The sequence below is a fragment of the Spermophilus citellus genome (assembly GCF_964194105.1).
Source record: "Spermophilus citellus genome assembly, chromosome: 3".
In the NCBI taxonomy this organism is placed as follows: Eukaryota; Metazoa; Chordata; class Mammalia; order Rodentia; family Sciuridae; genus Spermophilus; species Spermophilus citellus.
Window position 1 is genome coordinate 171,584,653 of NC_138184.1, and position 17,169 is coordinate 171,601,821.

Sequence of the window (17,169 nt, forward strand, 5' to 3'; positions counted from 1 at the left end):
TTAAATCAAATATCTCATCTAAGTCACTAATTCAAAGAAAGCCAGAATCAAATAAACCACTGTCACTCAAGTAGCTCTTGATACTCATCACAGTTATCAACAATGATCAATTAAATTATGTGAACACTTTATCATGGGTGGGAGTGGGTAGCCTTGAGAATTTTTAGTGAGTGAATTCTTCTAAAATGCTAAACACAATTCAATTTACAAGCTCTCTAAAAAAAATAGCTTTAAACACACCTTTAAAGTAAAACCAAATGGACTGTTATCAACTGGTCCTCTCTTCCAAGGGAGTATATATAGCAATTCAATACATGCAAACAACATGTATTGAACAACAAAGAAAGAATGCTCTCTGATGTGAATGTTAGAAGAAATTTAGAAACAAGTCTGAAATCAGAACAGTCAATGTATCTAGTATGTATAATGAGGTTATACATGAAATAATTCATTTCTCAAATAACTGACACAGTTGCATTCTACCCTAGGTATTGTCATGCAATTAAGATAACTATTTCTATTCTACCAAAAAAATGCCATTATGAAACCATAGAAAAATAGGGGAGAAGCAAAATTAATAATCAGAAAACCAAAACTACTTATCAACAAATTTAATAGTCAGCCCTATTTTTTTTTTTAAAAGAGAGAGTGAGAGAGAGAGAGAATTTTTAATATTTATTTTTTTTAGTTCTCTGCGGACACAACATCTTTGTTGGTATGTGGTGCTGAGGATCGAACCCGGGTCGCACGCATGCCTGGCGAGCACGCTACCGCTTGAGCCACATCCCCAGCCCTAGTCAGCCCTATTAAAAGTAAAATTTCTGTGTTTTAAATACAAGAATATGTATCATTGAGTAACAGAAAAAAATTGGTAAAACACCTTGGGTGATAACAATATAAATGCAGGTGGAATGAAATGGACATCATAACCCTAAGTACATGTATGAAGACACAAGTGGTGTGACTCTACTTTGTGAACAACCAGAGACTTGAAAAATTGTGCTCTATATATGTACTATGAGTTGAAATGCATTCTGCTGTCGTGTAAAACAAATTAAAATAAATAAATTTAAATATATATAAATGATATGTTCTGTCATAACTCAAGTGCTTTTACTAACTTTGATTTAATCAGATGTTCCTATTTGAAGTTAGAAGAGTTGTTTCATTACTCAGGAGACAGGGCAGAAGGGGGTCCCAAGTTTGAGGCCAGCCTTATCATTTGACAAGACCCTGTCTCAAAATAAAAAATTAAAAAGGAGCTAAGAATGTGGCTCAGCAGTAGAGTGCCCCTAGGTTCAATCCCTAGTACCACAAAAAATAAAAAGAATGATTGTTTCATTGATCAAAGGTACATAATGGACCTAGCCATCTCATTTCATTCAAATTATACACTTACATTAATATCCTCTCAAATTTACAAAGGTTCCTTAAAAAAATACAATGAGTGCTGAGGTTGTGGCTCAATGGTAGAGCACTTGCCTAGCATGCGTGAGGCACTAGATTCAATCCTCAGCACCACATATAAATAAATGAGTAAAATAAAGGTCCATCAACAATTTTTAAAAATATCTTTAAAAATACAATGAGGGGGGCTGTGGATGTGGTTCAAGCGGTAGCGCGCTTGCCTATCATGCATGTGGCCCGGGTTCGATCCTCAGCACCACATACAAACAAAGATGTTGTGTCCACCAAAAACTAAAAAATAAATATTAAAATTCTCTCTCTCTCTTTCTCTTAAAAAAAAAAAAAATACAATGAGGGGCTGGGGATATAGCTCAGTTGGCACAGTGCTTGCCTCACATGCATAAGGTCCTGGGTTCAATCCCCACCACCCAAAAAAAAAAAAAAAAAAATACATATCTAAATTAGTATAGACCTAAACATTAAAAACTTTAACAGACTGAATAAAGTAGAACTTATTTTCCCCCTATCCTATGTTCAGTTTGGGACCACTTAAAAAGAAACTTTTTTTTTTTTTAAGAGAGAGAGAGAGATTTTTAATATTTATTTATTTATTTATTTATTTATTTATTTATTTTAGTTTTCAGCAGACACAACATCTTTGTTTGTATGTGGTGCTGAGGATCGAACTCGGGCCGCACACATGCCAGGCGAGCGCGCTACCACTTGAGCCACATCCCCAGCCCAAGAAACTAATTTTTGAGGCTTTTAAAATATGGTCTTCTTCAAATTCATAAATATTCCAAAGGATTTGGGGGGAAGCCTAAATTTTAAAAATAAAATAATGCAGATTTTATGAGAATTATATTCAGAAATATCCTAATAGAATTTTGGGGGTTAATTTTTTCCTAACTCATGGCAAATACATACATATTTATATACAAAGTTCACATGTACACTTAATGGTAGGTCTCTCTCCATCTTAACCAAATGTGTTAAAACTGTAAAGTAGATCCTTGTTACCCACGATTGAAACCCAAGGTAAAATCTTCTTAGAAAATTCCAAGGAAAAAAACTGCATTCTTAGCTATCATGTTTAAAACAAAATAGTAATTTTCTTTCAAGACATTTATTCTTCAAGTATTATACTCTAATAAACCAACTAGATAGGTACAAATATATTTAAATTTTAAACTAAATTTGAGGCTGAGGCAGAAGATTACAGTTCGAGGTCAGTCTGGGCAACTTAGCAAAGACCATGTCTCAAAATAAACATTTTTAAAAGGGCTGGAAGTATAGCTCAGAGGTAGAACATTCCTGAGTTCAACAACTAGTGCAAAAATTCTAAATTTAAAAATTATATTAAAAAAGAAACACACCAGACTATAACAACTATACATATGGATCCTCTTATTAATTTAAGTATACATCTCTCAAAAAGAAACAGAAGACAGGCATGATACACTTGATGTATTTTTGCAAAAGCTTATATTTAAACAGTGCCTTTTAGAAAAGATGTAACATTTTTATAGGGGCTACCAGGGATTGAACCCAGGGTACTTAACCACCAGCCACATCCCCAGCTCTTTTTTTAATGTTTTATTTTGAGATAAGGCCTCACTAAATTGCTAAGGCTGGCCTTGAATTTAAAATCCTCCAGCCTCAGCCTTCTGAACTGCTGGGATTTCAGACATGTGCCAACAAACCCAGAAAGATATAACATTTTTAATTTAAATCTTCCTATAGTCTATCCCACACCACCCAAAAATAAAAACTGCTACAATCACAGCTGCATTTTCAATTTTCTTTTCTATAATCTCTACAAATGTTACAAAAGATAGAAAAAGCAAGTAGGAGGCTTCTTGTATCCATTGCCAGTAAGTATCAATAACAAAATCTCATGAACTTAGTTAACAAAAAATGAATTAAATTATATTTAAACTAAAATTCTATTCATCATTCCTCACATAAAGTAATCTTTAAATTAAAAAGCAATCTTTACCTGGGCATGGTGGCACACGCCTGCAATTCAAGCTACTCAGGAGGCTGAGGCAGGATTGCAAATTCAAGGCCAGCCTGGGCAACTTAGCAAGACCCCTATCTCAAAATAAAATTTCAAAAGGATTGGGGCTATGACTAAAAAGTAGGGTATTTGTCTAGCATTTTGCAAAACCCTGGGTTTAACCCTAATACTGCCAATAGGGGTGTGTGTGTGTGTGTGTGTGTGTGTGTGTGTGTGTGTGTTAGTTATTCGGAGATCTGCTTGCTACAAAAAGAAAAAAGCAGCCTTGGGGCTGGGATTTAGGCTCAGTGGTAGAGTGCTTGCCTCACACATGTGAGGCACTGGGTTAGATCTTCAACACCACAGAAAAATAAATAAACAAAATAAAGATATTGTGTCCATCTACAACTAAAAAGAAAATAAATTAAAAGAAAAAGGCAGCCTTTCTACCAGGAAATAACTTCACCAAAACTAAATCTACAAGACTTAATAGTGTTTTATTAACCTGTAAAGATTGCAGCAATAAAGAAGTAAATACAGTTAATAAGAAGGAATTTTTTTAAAAACATGAAGAATGAATTTTGTTAAACAATTTGCTATTTCTCAAAAATGTATTCCCCCAAAAGGGAATTCTGTAACAAAATAAGTTTGGAAAATCCTTTTCACTGCAGAGGTTTGCCACAGTAGGTCAACATACACATTGACTATTAAAATCTCTGATAAGTCTCATAGCAAATAAACATAACTTACTTGGTATAGTATTATACAAACTATTTTGACTTCAAAACCTGTGTCTTATAGTTGTTTTAGTGTACTTCTCAATATTCTAAGATTAAAAAGAAGTTCCTCAGGATAATGATCCATAAAAAATACAAATGATAGACACATTTTTAACATTTATCAGCATCAATTTGAAGAAAATTAAAAATTGGATAATTATTCGATTCAAAAATCAAAGTAAGGTAGAAGGTGGTTCAACTCTCCTGTGTTTGGTTGGTTGGTTTTTATGGGGGGTAGGGGAGTAAGAGGAGTCCCTTATTTTTAAAAAAGAGACCTGCTCATTAAGTTCTTTATGTTACAATCTAAACATCAGACATAAAAGAATGTGCCAGAAGAGGGAGCCATTTCTCCACAACATCTGGCACATATTTTCAAATCAAACTACAAATAAGTGATGACATTTAATCAATGTCATTTCAAAAATATTCAAAAAACTTCAACTGAAATACAAATTAAATTATTAGTGAAAATACTTGGGAATGATATTGGGCCAAATTACACTATTATATCATGCATATAATTATAATGCACCAATAAAATATGGAAAAAATAAGAATAAAATTATTGTTATCTACCTTTTTAAATTAATACAATAATAGAAGAAAAAAGCTTTCTCAGTTATAGCATCTGGTGCTACCATGATAACATTCTGTAGACCAGTTCCTAAGTAGTTGAGGAAGATACAGCAGGCACAACTGGTCAAAATGAAAATTTTCTAACAAGGCAGGCAATGTTTCAAAGATGGCACAAACTGTTTTACTGACCTAACACTGTGAATGGCCCCAATGTAAATTCAATAAATGTTACTTTCTTCTCAGCAGTTCTGCACACAAGCAGGTCTAACCGATCAGATCAGATTTAGTAACAGCCATTATTAAAATAGTTAACGTTCTAACATTAGTTACCTGAGAACCTAGACAAAATAAAAATAAGATTTAGGGCAATGAATTGGGGGAAGGATGGAAGAAACTAGCTACAGTTTTCATATTTTCACAGTTCTTATATAGTAAGTGTTACTTTAGGGTACAGTGAAAGAACAGAAATCTCATTTATTTCTTGACAAAAAACTCCTGTTCTAATAAACTTTTAAAAATATTCCTTATCATCTAGGACACAGGAACACAATAAATGTCTGAATGAATATCCGAATGAAATAGAGATGGAAGAAAAACTAGGACATACGTATAATAAATTACAAATAACCACAAATCTTTCCCAATGCTTATACCTGTGAAATTGACTATGTCACTCCTATCATCAAGAAGTAAAGCATAAGAATTATGCCCCATCTAATTCAAATGTAAAAAAATAAATAAATAAAGGCCAAAAAAAAAAAAAAGTAAAGCATAGGGACTGGGGTTGTGGCTCAGCGGTAGAGTGCTCGCCTAGCATGTGAGAGGCCCTGGGTTCGATTCTCAGCACCACATAAACACAAATAAACAAAATAAAGGTATTGGGTCCAACTACAACTAAAATAGATTTCAAGTCCAAAGCAAGGTCATGAGTTCAAGCTTCAGTACAGAAAGTAAAAAGAAAAGGAATTTTAAAAAAAGGAGAAAGAGAAAAGAAGGAAGGAAGGAATGGAGAGGAGAATAAGGAGAAGAAAAAAGAAATGGAGTGTATTTCCCTACTAATTTCTACAAATCTGGCTGCCACGACTTCCTTTGAATAAATCCAACTCAAGAGAAAGATTGTACACTGGGAATCACACTCTGTGATACCCAACACCATGTGAATGAGCCCAGAAGAACCTCATTTAACCTGGATAATGAGATAAAAATAGCCATAACCCAGCTAACAAATACTTTCAGGCAACCTTCAAGATTACAGATTAAGATGGAAAATAGGATTACACAAGTAAAAAGAATTCTAAAACCAAGGACTAAAAACAGAAATATCTTGATCCTTTGTTAGGGTTGTATGTGAGTGTATGTACATTTATATTTTATATAAGTATCTCACATTAACATGAATTCAAGGAAAGGCAGGTATGGTGGTGCACACCTGTAATCCTAGCAACTCAGGTGGCTGAAGCGGGACAATTCTAAGTTTGAGGCCAGCCCCAACAACTCTGTGAATTCTGTCTCAAAATTTAAAAATTAAAATAAAAAACAAGATCTGAGAAGAGAATCATGAGTTCAAAGCCAGTCTTAACAACTTAACAAGGCCCTAAACAATTCAGAAAGACCATGTCTCCAAAAAGGGATGGGGATGTGGCTCAGTGGTTAGACGCCCTGGGTTCAATCCCTCATATTTCCCTGCCCACCCACCCCCCCAAAAAAAAAACACACAAAAACAGAAGGGCTGGGGATGCAGCTCAGGTGTAAAGCACTCCTGAGTTCAATCCCCCATACCAAAAAAATAAAAATAAAAATAAAAAACCATGTATTTAAGAACAAAAGTGAGTATTTGTGAAAACAACTAAAGTAATATAGAGATAAATATTATTGCTATAAAGATCATAGATATGAATAATTTATCAGCTTTTTGTTGCCATAGAATTTAGGGCAAACCATTTTGGTTGCCCTGATTTTAATTAAAAAAAAACAAAAAAAAAAAAACAGAAAACTGAAAAGTAGGCTTATGACAATACACATTTAGCATGAACTTGGTTTGGGTTCCACAAGCCATTAGTAGCCAGGGCCTTCGCTGCACAATCTTGGAGATGTCATTCATATCATTGTGAATGATTGCAGTACCTAACTTCTAACATTATAAACAGCAGTCTTGTTGGTAGTAGTGATTCTCTGTGAGTCTGATTCAAACTTAACCACACGAAAAACTGTCTTGAAAATTCAACTGTTATTTATAACATTCCAAGCTTCACTACTTATATGTTAAAAAATTAAAATGAGAAGACACAAAATATATATTGTAACATTATTACAGGTACTTTCATTCATTTTTAAAGTGCTAATTACAAATATCCTCATTACCATTATCATGAATTTCTCTAATGCTACTAAATGTATTTTTCAGACTAACATTAAATAAGAATAAAGATCAGATTCACAACTTTCTTTTTAAAAAATTTTTTAAATTTTTTTATAGTTGTCAATGGACCTTTATTTTATTTATTTATATGTGGTGCTGAAATTTGAACCCAGTATCTCATACATGCTAGGCAAGGTTCTACCACTGAGCTACAACCCTAGCCTCCACAACCTTCCTAACAACTCCACTCACACATTCTTTGAGAAGAAACAACTGGCTCAAAATCACTTAGTGCTACATTATCTGTCATTTACTTTATTTGTTTCTTCATTGCTAAAACTATAATAAACATTAAATGAGTTATTACATATAGAATGCTTAGAACAGTCATTGGCACAGTCAGGATTTAATAAATGGCAGAAAGTATTACTATAAGGTAGGCCTGATTCTGTCACCCAACCCAGGTGAAATTTCATACAAGCTACTAAACATTCTGAAATTCTACAAAATGACCTGCCTAATATTTAAAAATACTTAAATTCCAGTTCTCAAATATGTTATACTAGTAAATAATTTCCCCATACACACATTAAAATTTTAAATACTGCTATATTTTCTAGGCTACTTGGTAACTATGGAATATACACCAAGCATACAATTAGGAGTAGGGATCCTGATATGTGTGGATGTGACTGAACATCCAAAGTATCATTTAAAGTGGAGACTACATCTTGAACATCAATCAACAAAAAGAATATACTGAAAATAAGGAAAAGAGCCATGAGTGAAATTTTGTTCTGCTGGCACTTCTGACAAATGGGAAAAGAATGAAGTAATTTCTCTCTGTTAGCTCATCTGTGAGTAGAGAGAGACAGTACTAAATACTGAGTAAGACCCCTGAGATTTTCTTTACATTTTTTCCTTCTTCCAAACTAGAATGTTGTCCACAATTGCTGTTTTTAAATACCATGGACTGCAGTACCAATAAATGTAAGAATTGGCCAATCTCCTAGCATAAACAAGCTCTAACCTGAGGATGGGTGACAATGGCAATGGCTTTTAGATGGGCCCACATTCACTTTCAAGAACCAATAAACTCAATTGTCTCTGCTTTCTAGAATAATGTTACACACTATAGAGAAGGGCAGGAAATGGAAATTAGTTCAATACATGCACAATTTTCTCACATAATTACAATAAGTAGTGGTTCCTTTGTACACAATATATTTAATAGCCAACATTTATTTAGCACCCAATAATAGATCCAGTACTAAGCAGTTGAAAGATATTATAAAGAAAAAGACAATTTTAGGTAGGAAAACTATTTTAAGGACTAGGAAAATACATCATTAAATTCATTTCACTAAGTCCAAGATAAATTCTTGCAAGAAAAAAAAGAGGACAATAGAATTATTTCATTAGTTATCTTTAAAACACATGAGCAGAATCTGAAATTTAAAATGTTTCACATCAAGAAAATATTCTTAATACTATCAAAAGCTTTCATTATATTTTTATCTTTTTATTTCAAACCTACAGTAAAATTAAGAACAAAGACCAGAAGTTGGCCCCCCTAAAAAATTAAAAATTATCAAACAGAAATGAAACTAAAACCTCTTACCTGAGCATGAAAATTGGACATAGTTGTTGTCTCTATATCTTTCTTTCCCAATATCTCCATTTTCACTGGTGAATTGGGAAAATTAAATGAAAAGTAGTCTAAAAAGTCAGGTAAATAAGTAGCTGCCCCATGAACAATACCCATTACATAAAAAGCTGCAGAGTTTTCATTTTCACTGAACACTAGACCCACAAACTCTTCTGCAAACCTTTCCATCTCCACAGAAGACAGGTGGGAGAGTTCACTGCTGTAAGCATGGATAACTGATGCACCTCCATTAGGCTGGTGCTCAATATGAATGAGCTGTTTGAACTCCAAAGTGTCCAATCTTTTGAGGATATTCTGAACTCGTGGCTCTTTTAATGAGACAAATGGAAACTCACTGTTCTCTGGAATTTTGGAGTCATAATTCTTGGTATCCAAATTCTTTCCAATGTAATCCTTTAAGTTATCATTTAAGATACCTTTGGCTTCTTGATCTTCAACATCAGATAGCAATCCTGAGCAAATAGTCTGAATAGATTTGCTATACATTTTTGGACGCTTCCGTTTTTCATTCTCTTTGTGTTTCTTTTTCTTTTTCTTCTTTACCTTTTTAATTTGTAAGTCTTCTACATTTGTTTTTTGTTTCTCCTTCCCACCTGTAGGGAAAAAATATTTTTGAAATTCCATGTTTTACTTATTTAAAGAAACATGCTTTAGAAACTGTTTTGTAATAAATAAGAAGTTTACATCTGAAAATTTACTCAGAATTAGTTTTCTATTTAGGACTTATTTTAAACAGTGTTGACAATCGAAATTTAGTTGATTTTTCTCATTCTCTCTTTCTCTACATACACACACATAACCCATACATACACTATACAGAGGAAGGGTTAGGACCAAATTACAACTAATGATATGGGCCATCCTTTGGAAACACAACAGATGCTCAATCAGTATTTACTGCAATAATGAAGTGAATAAATGTTTCAGAAAGTATAATCTTCAAATCTTAAGGACAAAATTCAAAAATGAAAAGTTAAACAATGCTAAAACTAATAATACCATCCAGATATTTCCTGTTATATACATTACTAATTTTACTTTATCTCCACTCTTAAAAATTGTATCCAGATGCCAAGGAAATTTATAAATCAACAAAGTGGAAAATAACAGCGTTAAGTATAATGGCAATTCCTTAACTTTTTATTTACTCTTTAGTAAACCACTCTTTGTCTAAAATGGGTTATTTTAAATCTACCAAATTTTACAAAGTTCCAAGTGAAGATCCAACAAAGTGCCACAAAGGAGATGACAAAATGATCTCTCATATCCTAAGCTCAAGGGCCATCCACGTGCTAGTAAAGAGATAAATAAAAAGGTGAATGAGAAAGACTGGTACCTTACAAACTGCATAGAAAGGAGTTTCTATAAACAAAAGCAAGTGGTCTCTGGGCTCAGAAATTCAAAGGAAAAAAAGTAATTCACACAGTTACAGAATCTAAGTATACATAAAAAGCATTTAACATTATCACAGTATATCCATTTCTGTATAAGAAGAAGAAAAACAAACAAAAAAAAATAAAACAAACTTACAAGAAAATATTGTTTCCCAACATGGGGAAAAAAACATTAAGCTAACAGTTGGGAAATGACATTATTTCCATCTATTAACTTTGTTTTGTTTTGTGTGTGTGTGGTGCTGGGAATCAAACCCAGGGCCTTATGCGTGTGAGGCAAGCACTCTACCAACTGAGATATATCCCCAGCCCTATTAACTTTGTTTTTACAGATAAGCTGCCATGCATAAAATTCTCCCCACTTGCCTCTTCACATAAATTTTTCCACCTTCACATCTCTTATTTCTTCTTCTTTTCAGTGAGATGTTCTATTTTCATAAGTAACTCTCTCCTACCAACTCCAAAAAACCTTGCTTAGTAAATTTCTCTCTTCTTTTGACCACCAAACTTCTCATAAAGAACCATCTATGTCCAGTGTCTTTCCTTTATTACCTTACCATTCTTATTGCTTAACTTCTGCTTATTTCTGGTTCTACTTTAGTCTACCCAAACTTGCTTTTCCAAAATTTCCAAAGAGCAAATCCAGCATTTTCTCATATCATCTTCCTGATCTTTGTGTGATCTGACAGAATTATCCAGTATGTCCTTGATTACTTTGGTCTTTCTTGATACCACTGTCCTAATTTACAGTCTAGCAGTCATCTGACTGTCTCTCATCCTGAATCTAGTGAAAGATTCTTACATTAAGCACAAAGGAGTTAAATTTCCATGGCAAATTACTTTGCAATTAAACATTACAGTGAGGAGTTTGAAGAAAAGAGAATATACCTGAGATTGTGTGCTTGTAAAGTTGGCCCTTGGCTGGTATTTAGAAACTTGTATTTTTAAAGGATTCTCACCATTCCTGGTAACAGCAGTTTACTGTCCCTAAAATATTTGTACAAACAATATGGGGTATGTTGAACACTCGTTTTCCTTCTGGAAGTCTAGAATTTTGTCTATGCTAGGCAGATGGTGCCTCTATGACCAACTCCCAATAAAACCCTGGGCACTGACTCTTTAATGATCTTTCCTGGTAGACAACATTTCACATGTGTTATTATAATTCACTGCTCAATGAATTAAATGCATCCTGTATGACTTCTTTGAGCATACTCTTAGAAACCTGCATAAGTTTCCTGCAGGCATTGTCCCATATGCTGTTTTTCTTTACTGATTTTACTTTGTATCCTTTCACTATAATAAATCATAGCCATGAGTACAGTTATATGCTGAGTTCTGTGAGTCCTCCCAGCAAATAGAATCTACAGGTAAGTTTGGGGAATCCCCAATGGACATAGGTATTCTTTGCATTAAACAAAACTGGGGCTTTATCGTTTACTATTATATAATCTCTTTTTTTTTTTAGTTGCTGATAGACTTTTATTTATTTATTTATTTATTTATTTTTAATTGGTTGTTCAAAACATTACAAAGCTCTTGACATATCATATTTCATACATTAGATTCAAGTGGGTTATGAACTCCCATTTTTACCCCAAATACTTACTCATTTTTTTGTCTCTACATATGAAAGGCATCAGATACATATGTAGAAAATTCTAAAATACTTTGAGAAAATAGGATCACCTTAAATATCAATGTTCTCTTGTACTAAAAAGTATTTCAAGTACACATTATAAATCTATAATTCTTCAAACAATAACAACAAATCAGACCCAATAAAGGTCACTGGTATATACTTAGAGCAGAAAGAATGAAACTGTTCTCTAAGTAAACTTAACTCTAAAAAAATATGAGATTAAAAGTATAAGGTTTATGGAAACACACACATGCACCACAGCCACAGGCACATGCACATCGTAGACCACAAATATACACACAGAGAACCACAAACACACATTCATAACGTACCATAAGCATACATGCACACACAGAGAACCACAGAAACAGCTAGAAAAGAGAGAGCAGACTAAGCAAAACAATCAAAAACAGAAATGCAGACACACAGCCAGTGAAAAAATGAAACTCATACATAGATAGAAAGAACGACACACAAACAGTACAAATACAGCATGTATTTTTAATGAACAGTTATGAAAAATTACTTTAAAGATCAAAATCACTTTAAAAATAAAATTCACTAATATTAATTCCTACTACCAACTTTGCATAGTTTTACATTTAAAACAGTGAAAAATACACATTACCCAGAAAACTGAATCATATTTCAACTGTGATGTAGGAAATAACATATACAACTCCACTGTATATAGAAAACAAAGTAGTAATTAGCTTAGCAATTTTCAACCTTTGGTCTTTGAAAAACAACTTTGATTTTTCACACTACAATGCTGTTACTCCTTCTGCCGTGGCTAACCTACCTGTAATTTTTTTTTTTCCTTATACTAGGGATTGAACTCAGGGATACTCAACCACTGAGCCATATACCCAGCCCTATCTTGTATTTTATTTAGAGACAGGGTCTCACTGACTTGCTAGCACCTCGCCGTTTTTGAGGCTGGTTTTGAACTCATGATTCTCCTGTCTCAGCCTCCCAAGCTGCTGGGATTATAGGTGTGCGCCAAGGCCCCAGCTACCTATGAGCTTGAATACACTACCATTATACTTGAACACTGACTTTTTTTAACCCCCATTCTTCCTTCTCAGAGAACCTCATAGAGCTTCTCTGATACACTACAATAATAAAATTTATTCCCCAAAATGCTATAATCATAATATGTATGTTCTCACAATTCAGCCTTAACAAACAAGATAAAAGGCCAGGGTTGTGGCTCCGTGGTGGAGCGCTTGCCTAGCATGCGTAAGGCCCTGAGTTCGATCTCGGGAATCACATAAAAATAAACAAATAAAATGAAGATATTGTGTCCATCTACAACTATAGAAATATTTTAAAAAGTAAAGAAAAAACAGATAAAAATGACTGGAACACATACATATACTAAAATACAATAGTTGGTAAACTTCAATATAAAAAATGAGACCCACTACATATTTTTTTTATTTGTTCTTTTTAGATATACATGACAGTAGAGTGTATTTTGACATACTTACATGGAGTATAACTTATTCTAATTAGGATTTCATTCTTATGGTTGTACATCACATGGGCCCACTAAATAAGCTTTTTTTTCAAATTCATTTGTTCTTTTAAGCTATTTCTATTAACAGCAAATAATTCCATTTATCAATAAAAAGGATTTATTAAGATTTTTGCATTGAAAACATTTTAGCATGTATATAATTATATATTTTTAAACACATGCATTTATTTACTTTCATATAAAACACAATTTTTAACAAAAACCTTCAGGAAATGAGATTAATATGAGATAGTTATCATTTATATTTTCAACCACTACCATCAAACAATGCCTGTGTGTGTTACAGCTTGCATCATTAAAGTTACCAGAAGAACATTTTAAGAAAAGAGCAAAAGCTGGAGACCAAAAAGGAAATAGGGTACATGGTATAAAATGATAGCACATTGCCCCATAAAACTGATTCTGTTGTTACTCCAGAATACCAAAGACAAAAAAATGTCCTTTCCAGACCAGAGGCTCACTTGGGAAATGGCCACACATGCTGAGCAAATTGTTTTTGCTGGAAAATAACAATAGCTAACATTTACTCAGTACTTACAATAGGATAGTCACTATTTTCCAAATGAATCGTGTTTTTATTCATTTAATTATCTATGTACTTCACATTGAGGAGAGGACATAGTTTTAGTTTTGTTGTTTCTTTTAAATATACTTATAAGATTCATATTCACTTACTGAATATCTGGGGCCAGATATTATACTCAGCATTTATCTCACAGTTTCTTTCATATAAATCTTCACAATCCTAGAAAAAAGTAACTAAATTATTATTCACCTCCAATTGTACAGTGTTACAGTTTGGATGTGAGGTGTCCCCCAACAGCTCACATGTGAGACAATACAAGAAGGAGAAATGATGAAGATATAGCCTTGGCCTAATCAGTGAATTAATCTCTGATTGGATTAACTGAAGTGGTAGGGTGTGGCTGGGGGAGATGGGAATTGAGGCATGACTTTGGGGTATTTATTTGTATCTGGCGAGTGGAGACTCTCTCTGCTTCTTGATCACCATGACGTGAACTGCTTCCCTCTGCCATACACTCTGTCATAATGTCAAGCCTTATCTCAAGCCCCAAGAAATGCAGCCAGCCTTCTATAGACTAAGACCTCTGAATCTGTGAGCCCTCAAATAAACTTTTCCTCCTCTACAGTTGTTCTGGACAGATCCTCTACTCACAGCAGCGAAAAAGCTGACTAAAACATACAGTAGATAGAGTAAATTTCTCTAAATTTTTCCATGGTCATCCTAGAAGTCACAAATTTATTTCTAAATCTTTCTCATTCTTTCTTTTTTAACATCACTAGTTCCACTTTAATTCATAAAAATACCTCCTAAATGTGTTATCCATTTCAAAGTTAAAGTTAATATTGCATGTTCCTAGAAAAATCTCCATTTTTAGGCCGTTTTTAATTTTATTTGCATACATAAACTCTAGACTCACATATTCACATTAACAGTGTATTAGAAATCTATTATTCAACCAAGAACATAAGAACCTTTATAAATCATTTCTAAGACATAGATTCTTTCAAGTGACAGAAATTTACATCCCTGTACTTTCAAATAGATAAGAAATGAGTATTGACCATATCTGTAAAAATGACTAATTGACTAAACCAACAAAGTTATGAAAACATTTCAAGAATTAATCATTAGTTGCTATATAGTACTAGTTTGGTTAGAATCAATTCCTGACTTTAAGGCTTATAATCTAATTAGGTAACATAGATAAAACATAATGGCAGGGCTGGGGATATAGCTCAATTGGTAGAGTGCTTGCCTCAAATGCACAATTCCCTGAATTCAATCCCCAGCACCACAAAACACACACACACACACACACACAGGCAAAAGAAACAGAACAAAAGGATAAAGAATATTAACTAAATAGCAATCAACTTAAGTCTGACATCTTTCTTCAGGAGTAAAAGAATATTATAGAAAATAAAATCCTGACATATACGAAACAGACCTTACATAAAGTACTATCAAAGAACATCTGGGGGCCAGGGTTGTGGCTCAGTGATAGAGCACTTACCTGGCATGTGTGAAGCCCTGGGTTTGATTCTCAGCACTGCATATAAATTAATTAATTAATTAATTAAAGGCCCACTGACAATTAAAAAAAAAAACATAAAAAAAAGAACATCTGGAAACATGACAGAAGGAAATGAAAATAAAGTCTAACTATATTTATCTTAAATATTACAAATTAACCAGTTATTTTGTGTACACGCAATGCAGTAGGCTTTTTTCCTTATATAGATATAAAGGCTTGCCAACACATAAATTCAAAATGAAATTAATCATGGTCAATATGTTCTGATCAGCAACTTGATCTATTAACTTGATAAAGGCCAATGACTTTCCTAGCTGTCTAACAAATGAATGCCACTGATTCTTCATATATTGCTATCTGTGTGAATTTAAGATTCTCTGTACATGTATTTCAGCATAAATTCTCTACGAAAAAGTTCAGATTAAATGAAAAGACATATTACCCAACTATCTATCTATCCTTAAAATTATTCTCCCCAAGCTACCCCACATAAAACCAGTACCTGAATGCAATTGTACCAAAAAAGAAAACAAGAAACAAAAAAGATATTCTTTTTTTTTTTTTAATATTTATTTTTTAGTTCTCGGCGGACACAACATCTTTGTTGGTATGTGGTGCTGAGGATCGAACCCGGGCCGCACGCATGCCAGGCGAGCGCACTACCGCTTGAGCCACATCCCCAGCCCCAAAAAAGATATTCTTAAGTATGTAATAAATAAACGTACAGTCACAGTATCCCTTCTGATTATCTTCCCTCTCAATTCCAGACTATGATATGGTAATTAAAGTCAAATATTTGTAAGATCACTTCTTTTCACCATCCTTATCAGACTAAAACTTGCTTTACACTTTTATTTTAGATTATCTAAATATGGATACACACTAATAATACAAATACTGGTCAGATAACTTATTTTAAAATTATTTAAGGAATCTAATAGTTTAGTGAAGTTTAACCTTGAAACCTTAATGATTCACTAAACAAATACCAAATACATGTTACATGCAGATCTGAACTCCCAATATTTTTTTATTTCCTCTCCATTAATGTTCATTCTTATCAAATATCAGTACAACATAGCATTTCCTTATTCTAATCACAATATGTACAATATAGTGAAACAAAATTCACTGAATATAAACTTACTTTTCAGTAAAATCTTTACTTCTCCATTCTCTTTCTTGATCTCACTCATTACTTTATGCTTCTTTTTTTCTCTCTCTTTTTCTTTGTCTCTCTCTTTAATTTTGTCTCTGATTTTATCTGAAAGACAAAATAAACAAACTATTAAAACTTAATTTTTTCCTCCATGAAATATGGTTCAATTTCTGGAATTGTAATACACAATATAATTAGGAAAAAAAAGTGTCTTTTTCTTCCCATTAGGCTTTGGGAACTATTTCTCAATTTACTTTCTTATTGAATATGTAATATATAATGTCAAAATTTATCATTTTACATTTCCATTAATTTCATGTCAGCCAAAATACATGAATTTCAAATCACTTTAAATAACTGGCTATCTTTAATTGAACAGAAAGCTACAGTACAGAAGTGCTAGCTCTGAAATTGGGCTTGTTTTGGTTAACATAACATTGGAAAAATTACTCAACATAAGTTTCATAATCCATAAGATGGTGGTAGATTCTTTCCTCATAGGGTTATAATAAGGATTAAACAAAAAAAAAGATATCAAATGACTACAGAAAGCTTGGCATTTATATGAATAGATGTTAGTTC

The 17,169-nt window shown here is 33.1% G+C and overlaps 1 protein-coding gene across 2 annotated transcripts in view; it reads right to left on the reverse strand.

The window, feature by feature from the left end:
• RSBN1L (round spermatid basic protein 1 like) overlaps positions 1 to 17,169 on the reverse strand; it is an 88,806-nt gene that overhangs the window by 32,922 nt on the left and 38,715 nt on the right. Inside the window, exons 2-4 of one of the 2 annotated variants that reach the window (XM_081282802.1) lie at positions 16,576 to 16,692; positions 15,408 to 15,443; positions 8,742 to 9,382 (exon numbers count right to left, since the gene is read on the reverse strand). In XM_081282802.1, the coding sequence (XP_081138928.1) occupies positions 8,742 to 9,382; positions 15,408 to 15,443; positions 16,576 to 16,692 (794 nt within the window). The remainder of the gene's footprint in view (positions 1 to 8,741; positions 9,383 to 15,407; positions 15,444 to 16,575; positions 16,693 to 17,169) is intronic. The other variant, XM_081282803.1, reaches the window with a different exon arrangement.